This window comes from Epinephelus moara, chromosome 20 (genome assembly GCF_006386435.1).
Source record: "Epinephelus moara isolate mb chromosome 20, YSFRI_EMoa_1.0, whole genome shotgun sequence".
Classification (NCBI taxonomy): domain Eukaryota; kingdom Metazoa; phylum Chordata; class Actinopteri; order Perciformes; family Serranidae; genus Epinephelus; species Epinephelus moara.
The window spans coordinates 32,827,131-32,837,630 of NC_065525.1; the positions used below are offsets into that span (position 1 = coordinate 32,827,131).

The 10,500-nt window shown below is 40.9% G+C and overlaps 1 protein-coding gene across 2 annotated transcripts in view; it reads right to left on the reverse strand.

The window, feature by feature from the left end:
* Positions 1-6,203: 6,203 nt before the first annotated feature.
* Positions 6,204-10,500, reverse strand: part of parvg (parvin, gamma) — a 17,708-nt gene continuing 13,411 nt past the window's right edge. For both annotated transcript variants that reach the window (XM_050073260.1, XM_050073259.1), the window contains exon 13: positions 6,204-8,574. In XM_050073260.1, coding sequence (XP_049929217.1) covers positions 8,498-8,574 — 77 coding nt within the window. In that variant the 3' untranslated portion in view covers positions 6,204-8,497. The remainder of the gene's footprint in view (positions 8,575-10,500) is intronic.

Consider the following 10,500-nt stretch of genomic DNA (forward strand, 5'->3'; position numbering starts at 1 on the left):
CAGCCCGTTCTTCACCGTTCCCGTCATCTGATGGTTAATGGCCTCTTCGTTTGCGAGGACGAGGAGGGCGCTCAATTCTTTGGCTCCCCAGTTGCTCATCTTTACAGTGTCTGTCAGGTTTGTGTTTCCCTCTTGCTACTAGCTGCTCATTCCTGCTATCAGCTGGGTTTACAGGCTGAACAACATGTTTCCTTAAAAGGGCCTAAAACAGAGTGCAACAAGATTTCAAGTACGTTTGCTCTCGTTTGGTGGGTGTGTCAGAGGTGTTACCCTATCAGCAGCGATATGTTAACAAACCCACCATATTAGGGCGCCAGGTGGCTTAGTGGATAGAGCAGGTATCCTATACACAAAAAGGCAATATCCTTGCCGCAACGGCCTGTAGTGTTTGTGCCGACTTTCCTGAGCTGGTACACCGGAAGTAATGTGTTTTACGTCAACCAGCAAAAGCTACAAGGGGAGCAGCAGCTAGGAATATGCAGGAAGTTAGGGCAGAAATGGTGTGTCCAAGAAAAGTCTGGAGAGTATGCTCCAGAAGAAAAAGAAACTTGGCGCTCACAAGTAGGATTAAAGTTAATAAATGAATAAATTAAAGAGCGCTCCTTGGGATGAGGCAGTAAGCATGTGTCGATAGTGTTTGCGTCATGACTCTCATTCCAGAGAGGGATACAAAAGTTTAAGGGTTTAGGTCTCATTAAATTTAACCTACCCATTGCTGTCACCTCTGTGTTAACTGATATAAGCATATAGACATATACTACGGCAGCTGAATACTCAGAGTGATGCTACTTTGTTTGCTCTGCTCCCCATTTCATCCACAGAGAGATGCATCTGTTCAGTGTGACAACTTAGGCAGACATTACTCATGTTTCCTGTCAACACTTTGGACGTACTCCAGTGGTTTTGTAGAGGGACATCATTTGTTTTCTCACCTCAGGCAATAAAATATATTCACAGTAGCCTAAAAAATGTATTAAATACTTTATAAAATATTCTCAGCCCTTTCTTAATAGGCCAGTCATTTATTTCTGTACAGTAACGATGTTGAGGAGTCAGTGGTGATGTGGTGTCCTAATGGAGGAGGAAGAGGAAGAAGGTGTTGTCGTTGGAGCAGAACAGGTTTAATCCCTCAAACGTTTATCCTGAAATTTATCCTTGTTTGTTCTGATGGATTAGAAACTGGTGACAGGCTAAGCTGTGACCTTTTTGCTGAAATGAATACAGTGGAGAAAAGACATTAATCTGCCTTGACTTTCACTCATGTTGTTGCATTTCTCAAAGATCAGCGCAGATGCATGTCAAAGCCACACAAATGTTTGCACATACTGTACAAACACTGTGATTTATCCAGCTTGTTCCATTATTCCGAACGTTTTCACTGTCTTGTCTTGATCGATTCAGAGTGGCAAGCTTAAACGCACACATATTCACACTATTACCTCTGAAAAAGACGTACAAGATAGGTAAAATAATTAGAATTGCCATTTAAAGTACACAGGGATGTTTAAATAAATCATTTACAATAACAGGAAAGCAAATAATTGGTGATGCTGACAGTTACATCTAAAACAAGACTGTTACTTGCTATGTACATATATTTAAAGGGCACATATTATACTCCTTTTCAACAAGTGTACATAGGTTATAAAGGTCCCCAAAACATGTCTTTGAAGTTTCTTGCTTAAAATCCACTCTAATCCTGGATTCCAGCATGCCTATGAACACCTCTGTTTCAGCCCTGCTCAAAAAAGGCTGTTTCTTTGTCTGTAGCTTTAAATGCAAATGAGCTGTGTCTGAGCACACCCATCTCTGGAAAGGGATATGGCTTAAGTTGAGCCTTTTGGGCCTTTTGGGCCGTCAGCGCCTCTAATGTTTATGGTGGCTGCATAGATATGGCTGGTATTAGAAGCACCTTAGTTAAACCATAGGAATTTTATTCAGAATCTGACCCAGACGGAGAGGCTCCTTCAGAGCTGCAGCAGGACGTTTCTGAATGGTAAGTCACAAATTCTGTGTATCCTGACATTTTATTTTTAGTTTGTTGATGTGTGTGTTGGTGCACAAGTACTAACATGTAGCAATGTAGCTAATGCTAACTGTTACTGTCTCCGCTGCCTCGTCATTAATGGCAGCTTTTTTGGTAAATAAGCACTATTGTGGAGTGTAGTCATCGCTTACGCCTCCAGATGTACATTTAGGACGCATTCAAACTGGCGCTATTTGGTGCGCTTTAAACAAACCCTGGTCCACTTCCACAGGTAGTTCGGTTCGTTTGGAGTGGTGTGAACGCTCATTTGAACTCTGGTGCGGACCAAATGAGCGAACCCTGGTCTACTTGAAAACTGGGGGTCTCGGTTCACTTGCAAGTCAACCCTGGTGCGGTTTGCTTACAGTGGGAAATGCAAGCGAACCAAAGAGAGGAAGTGAACCAATGACAGGAAGTGACGTAGAGCACAGTGCATTTTCGGTAGAAAAAACCCCCAAAGCCAACAGCACGAACCAGGAGAAGCAGAGGTAAAAAAAAGTTCTGGCCAATCAATGAGCCGGGTTTTCTTCTTCCTCATGCTTTTTCCTTCCTGGTCAGTTTAGGGCAATACTGCCCTCAAATGAGCAGCTGCTGTAACTGTGTGACGTTGTCCAGGTGGTTTGGTCCGCTTTAAAAAAAAAAAGTGCAGTGTGAAAGTGAACTAAACCAAATGAAGGTGTGAAATTTTTCGGCATTCCCCACCCAATCGAACCGAGTCCCCTGGACTATCCTGGTGTGAATGCGCCCGTACATTCTATGGAAATGTTTGTCATCTGAGGATTGCAACAGGTGTTAAAGGCTGAGACTAGTAAGATATATTGATAGATGCTAACAACATAAATGATTTTTATTTTTGTAATTTTTTGCGATGTTTTCAGCAGAGATGCTTCTCATTACAGCTTCCTTAAGTCATTTATTCTGCATATCACAATGAACTCAACCTGCTGTAATTCAGCATTAACATCTGTCAGCATTATTAATCTTTAGACAATTTTCAATAGTGAGGCAGAGAAAGCATACGCTAGGTTTTTGTATATTTTCATGAATATAATTTAATCCATGTCATTTACAGATTCTGTTTGAGGGCTTAATGTCTCTGGACAAAAAGCCCATTCACTTCCTTTCAGGCCGGACACTTCACCAAGGCTTCAACCATTCATTAAAACAATAGCTCACAGTTTATGCCTTAAAAACATAAATAAGCAGGCTTGATACAGACTGTCCCTGAGCTCTAACCCCTGAAATGCACAGCATTTCATGAATAAGAACATACGTTTCAATAAACATTCACATACATGTGAACAGAGTGAGAGGAAGATGTACAGTGGTCCTGAGAGCTCAACACATGCAAACAGACACAACACAAGCAAACGAAGAAGCATCTTTAACAATTGATGACACACACGGAGAATTTAGAAAACACTCAGCAAGAATCTCACAACACAACAGAGACACTTTTTAGAGGACAATCAAAAGTGATGCACATGGATGGGACACACTGCCCTGCATTCTGAGTCACATACTTTTTCCTTTAACTATCAGTATGTGCTGCAGCTGCCTTTACAGAGTACCTACTGATAAATGGAGTATGTATACAACTGATAAATACCACTTCACCACAACATTACGCCTTGAACTTTGACCCTCTAAGAAAAGTGTGTGATTTGGAATACAGCAGAACATTACCTTGGAGATATAAAATGCCAATCTCAACACGCAGAGCTCTGCTGTTGTTACATTGCAAGGTACAGGATGTACTTTTACCTTGTAAGTAATAACTGCTCACACTGTAGAATCACTGTAGAACAGGCAGTATTATATTATACAACAGTAAAATTACATGTGCAGTTCTGTGTGACGTATCTTAAGCTCATATACTGTGTAAGTAATGGATGTAGCTTCCCTGGCATTACCCATTGGTTTGTGGATTACCGTTCTGAAGCCTCGTGTTTCGCATATCAGCTGTCACCATCTTGTTTTTTGGAGCAGGAAGTGATCAAATTTGGACGAGAGGGTGAAGCTGTGGAGGAGCAAGGGGTGGATCTAACTCAGACTGTGGTGACGCCTCAGCCAACAGCCGGTCAGTCAAGTGGTCCCGCCCTTAAATATGCGTAACTTTGAGCCTTAATAAAATGTAAACGTATAAGTTATACAAAATTCACCCTTTGTACAGTTGTCATGAATGGGGAATTAGCTACAGAGACCCAAACTGTTTTTGTACCAGGCTGTAAAAATGTTTTTTGCTGCTGTACAGTTAGGCATTTTAACATGGGGGTCTATGGGGGTTTGATCTGTTTTGGAGCCAGCCTCAAGTGGCCATTTGATGAATTGCAGTTTTTGGCACTTCCTTAGCCTCTGAGGTTACTGATTGCTTCCACTGTGCATAGTGCTGTAGGTCAGATTCGGCAAACTATGCTGCAAAAAATGCAAAATGCAACCAGATGCAGTACAACATCCTTGTATTTTTAGCATACTGCATTTTACCATAGACTGTATAGAAAGATGATCAACGCATACAGCAGCTCCCATCTTGGTCTGGTGATGTCATTCAGAGCCAGGGTCTGTGCAGTAGCAATCTTCGCAGTATCAAGTTACCCATCCACAAACCCATCCAACCAACTGCGAGCAGCAGCACTGAATGCGAGCCCACCGACTGGCTCACACAGTTGTCAGTCATGTTGTAAAATCCCTGTTTTATAGCATTAAATAACTAATTAGAACCAAACTTATCAGAAAAGCAAACAACTGAACATACAGCAGCGTGATAAAAACTACCTTAAAGGGATAGTGCACACAAAAATGAAAATTCAGCCATTATCTACTCACCCTCATGCCGAGGGAGGCTCTGGTGAAGTTTGAGGGTCCTCACATCCCTTGCGGAGATCGGCAAGGGGAGCGGCTAGCACACCTAATGGCTGACGGCACCCCAGACCAGGGGATGATTGAGATGTTTCAGCTTTACTTTATGGGAGCTGTCATGTCGTCCATCTTTATAATATAAGTCTTTTTCTGGCATACTAGTATGTTACCATGGGTCGCACAGTTGTTGTTGTTGTTGCCGTTGTTTGTGGCTTGTAAAGTTATTGAAGTAAGTAGTATTGGAAAATCACCTCAAATGTAGGGTTTTTGGTTTTTGGGCTTAATTTAAGATTGTGATTGCTTGATTCAGATCTTCATCCATGACTGGATGGAGTGAGTAATGCTATGAAATGACCACACTACTTGTATTTGACAGGCCTTTAAATAAATAAAAGAGAGCAAGTGTGTTTATTTATGGTTTAACTGAGTTCTACAAAGGTTTCTGCCCCTCATAAAGTAATGTGCAGTTTAATTTCCAACAAACAAATCCAGTTTTAATTCACTTGAGATGACAAGTTCAGGGACTGAAATTTGGAAAACAGAAGAGAGTCCATTTTGATTTCATAACGCTTTAACTGCCCACTTAAAATGACCACATTTACATGATGAACAACAGCAACACCTCAGTGTGTCTGTCCGTCCATCTGTCTCTGTCTCTAGAGTAGCTATCATTCCATCTGACTGCCAAGCAAATTTTATGCAAACCTTTTGAAATGTCAGGAGGAACAAAAAAAAATGAATTCAGAGTATTTTCAATCACCTTGGTGGGAACAAATAAATTGGCTTCCTGAATGTCAACAAACGCATCAGCATGAAAACCGGATGAACTGAATAAGAAGTGTGAAAGTGGTTGTTGTTGCAGTTTAGTGTGACTTTAACCTCAAGACAAAAACAAAGAAACTCACACTTCAATTTGCTAATACACAAGCCAAATCCACAAACTTAAACCAGAGAGATAATATTTAACAAGTCACTGGTGGTTTGCATAAATTTCTTTTAAACTAGGAAATGACACATTTTAGCAACACAGAGGATAATTAAGTGGATTTTCCAGCTTTTAAATTCAACACATAATTTGCAAAAAACCCCTTTGATGAAATCACATCTATTGTCTGCCTCTCTTATTCTCTGAGCCTCCCTCCATCGCTGCCTGCCGTTCCCTCTCCACATGTGTGTGACATTGAGTTGTGAACAATTCAACAGCAAAAAAAAAAAAAAAAACCCCACAATTTTTCTGAGAAATGACAATAGCATTCACGCAGTAGGAGAAGAGGAGGTCACAGACTGTCAGCAGGAACACACGGAGGAAGCAGAGGAAGAAAGTCACATTGTTTATTGAGAAGTGGAGAACAATGCTTTTCTATAGCAAGAATGAAAAGTGCCATTTTCAGACTGAAATATAAATGGAAATATGTAAATATAGTGAAGGAAAGAGAGGAAGAGATGGTGGAAATAAAGCAGGAAATAACATACTTACTTCAACAATACGTATATTTTACCTATATGTGAACTTGCGTCTTAAAATAGCATAGCATTAGTTCAGGCAGGACACAGTGTCAAACTCAGCTCACATCCCAGCTACATCAGCTGATCTCAAACAGCCCAATCAACTGATGGAGAGGCTGATTGATAGAAGGGAGTCAGCTGATAGATCACATGATTCCTTTCTATGCAACCACTTACTTATCAATGTCATTTATGCTGCTCTATTCTGTTCCCGGGAATCTTTGCTGCTGCTCTCCCTGCCTTAGGCTTGCCTTGTTTGCACGTGTAAGGGTGGAGAGGTGTGCTCTCTCTGCCTTAGGCTTTCCTCATAGGCCCTTGGAAAAGGCTTTCTGCATAGGCCCAAAGAAAGCCAGAGGCCCCAGAACAGAGCCATACAGCCAAATATAATACTGCAAATGGAAATAAAGTTTTCTTTGACTGAAGTTCCTGACTGAACTAGGTTTTTTTTCACGGGGCCCTTGCACAGATGGTATGCAAGGTGCTGGCCTCACCATCTGGAGCAATTTGATGTTCTGCGTCTTACCCAGGAATATATGGATATGTGGACAGGAGGAACTATGGATCCAACCCTCAACCCCAGGGTTCATGGACAACCTGCCACGTTGAGCTGTTGATTTTGCAGTGGTGAAATATACATAAACAGTTATGCAATTTGTCAAATTATCAGCAACTATCAACAACTACTCGGCACACAGGAAGCTTCTTTAGCTTTTTCGTGCTTAATTTTAAGTAGAGTCCCCCCAGGTGAATAGGGTTACACTTTTAACTCATAGATATCACCATGACACTTCCCAAGCTGATCACTTACATTAAGAATTTTTTTTTCATTACAAGATTTCTGAAAAGTTTTATTTCAATATACAAATGGGGCACCATTGAATTTCAGATGCCCTAATTTGCATACATTTCCAGAACAGATGTAAATATTGGATAAAGCCACGTTCAAAATTACTGTTTCATTTTGCTGATGTACTAGAGTGAAAGGTGATGACCTTTATTTATTGTAAAATTTCAGACATTTTTTTTTTCTTACCAAAAATTAAGACACTACAGATGAATAAGATAAACATTTCGACTGATAGGTATCACCATGAAACAGTGATTACTTACATTAAGACAATCATTTTTTTATATTAAGTTCATATTTTTTTAAGTTTATATTAAGTTTTCAGAATATGCACTTTTTTTCATACATTTCCAGAACAGAAATCTAAACTGAAATAAACCTAAATGAAAAAAACCCACCGTTCTGATCACAGGACAGCGTTGCTGAGGAATCATAATGACTACCCTCCAGTCTCCCTGTAGATAGCCCCAGTGAGTACGCAGCTTTATTTTGAGCTGCAAAACCCATATAACACTGTTACTATGTTTACATCACCAGCCGTGTTGACACTGCTAACTGTGCTAACAACAATGCTAAAGGGGGTTTGCAGTTAAAATTGATCCGCTTTTTTATCAGGGTGACCTGGGGGGGAGACCATAGGGCAGGCAAGATGTTTCCACAGCGACGCTGTTGGGTCGGGACACCGCTCCTAGTGGTTATCCCTGACCCAGTGGCACTGCTTGCTTGCTCCCACCAGACCTGGGTGGTGCACAGTCCACTAAACTAAAGAGTAGCAAAGTTAACCTATAGACTGACATGTATACCTGACAAAAAATATTCCTTGTGGTTAACCCGGACATCCTGAATCTCATTCCCAGGTCATTAAATACAGACGACCTTGGGTTGGTAGTTGGTAGTTGGACTTGCCCACCTGGAACAGGTCTCTCTTGTAAATGAGACCCTGGGTCTCAATGAGATTTTACCTGTATAAATAAAGGTTAATAAAAAAATAAAAAATAAAAAACCAAACCACCATCCCAAAGCGTTGGTATTTGACAAACTGGGAATCAGACTGAACAATCAAATATATTTCTCCAGAATTACATACTGTACCTTTAAATGAGCTTAAAATCATCAACAAAATGTCTAAATACAGTCAACTTCACTCTGTAAATAATGTACAACATTTGCTTTAGTTAAAAAAAAGCACAAGCTGGCCAAAAACTCCACTTGTCTCCAGCTCTGTTTGTACCCTTGGTCGCTGAGTAACTCCTCCTCTCTCATTTTTTCTCTTTGTGCTTCTTGAACAGGGCGTACAGGACCTTCAAGGTGGCAGTGACGTCTTGGGACACAATATCTGTCACACAATCCACAGAAGACATTTAGTGCGTATTTATAATGCACCGTCAGCATCTACCCACTGAGGCAGTGAGAACACGAGGATGCTTTTACCGACATTAGCTAATAACTATTCTCACAATCCATCTCAACAGGTCATAGATCAGGAGGGCAAAAAACAACATTAGATGGAAATTTAATCAATACGTCCTTGGTGAGACGAGATCCCAGCAACATTGCTCTCTGTTGTGAAACGCACTAACTGAATGAATGTGGCATTAAGATTGACTCCACCACTGGCTAACCTAATTAATGCATGCTGCGCGCTCCTGTTTTAGACCCTCAGTGCTGGGACTCCTCATTCCATCACCGCAATTATGGCGGTAATTAAAAAGACACTAAAAATGAATTCAATTAGTCACTTGCTCCTGGCTTAGATTAATTGTGCCGGTCCTTACATTAACAGTTATCGTGTTGAGGATTTACTTCACAATTACAGGCTGTATGGCTGGCAGGCAATATTTTGAAGAAGTTCTGGTGACTGTGATTTGAGCTCAGGGAGAAAACAGGGCACATTGTCAAGAACGGATTTGCAGGGAAATGAAGTGGATCCATCTGCTATTGATTGATAAACACACTTAGACAAGTTGGTAACTCACTGAGTCACTCAATCCATTTCACTTTTCTCTTTTTCGATTCATCTACTCCATATGGGCAAAAGTGGACACAGCAAACTAGAGGGGCACTTAAAGAGCGCAGATATCCCCCAACGCCAAATGCCCTGTCTTGCAAAGTTAACAAAAGTGAAACATAATTACTCAACACATTCTCACTCTGACCTCGTCACATATCAGCGTTTTGTCATGGACTTTCTATGTCCAGATATAACGTGCAAGGTACTCTGGGAGCATTGGTTGTCAAGGCCCTCTTCACAGCTAGTGTCTGACTTATCCATTCTGGGCTACTGTAGAAACATTGAAGTGCAACATGGCCGACTCTGTGAACGAGGGCCAGCTCCCTAAATATAAATACCTAAATATAAATTTTAAGCTAAAGAAAATGCAACAATTCAGTTTCAGGTGATTATAAACAAATGAAAACATTATTATGAATATTATATTCCCCTAAATCCTACACACTGCTCCTTTAAATCAACAACAATCTTCCATGGTAAAATATTTATCAGGCAAATAATTAGATTTATGACCTGAATTCCTTTGTTTTGTTGGCAGTCTGATACCTTTAGGGTTTCTTTTTTGGTACTCAGTCATTCAAGTCAAATAGCATAACTAATACTGAAAGTTTTCTCTGAAATAACCCTTTGATTCACCAAATGTAAGATCAGTATACCATGAACCTACACTCACCTTAATAAACCAAGGAGAAAGCCGAATTTTCAAACCATTTACATAATGTAATGCTTTCACCGTTGGGTGTTTATTTGGATGAATGCTCACACTTATAAGTTCATGCCACAAATCATGAACTCGTGACTCTACGGTGGAAAATCTGATAAGTGGCAGTTGCAAGATGAAACTGTCAAACACACGCACAGTTTTTACAGTGCACAGATACAATCATAATATTTCTGGGTTCCGTCTGATAACTGGGTGGTATACAGTAGCGGTGCTCATGAATACAGATACCATATCTTCCTCCAGACACACACACACACACACACACAGACACACACACACAGCACATACAGCCACAGCGGTGAGGTTAAATCCCTGTGTCTATCAGCAGGCACCAGAGTGACATCGTCCCCTTGAGACCGTCTCCCTCGCTGCTCCTCTCTAAATGAATGATGATGACCTCGGACTCAGCCAATCATCCGCAGTGATACTCATCGAGACACAAGTCGCACTCATTCATATTCCGCGAGCAATTCCATCTTTCCCTCCTAAACACTGTCAAACCCACACTCCACCACCCCCCCCCCCCC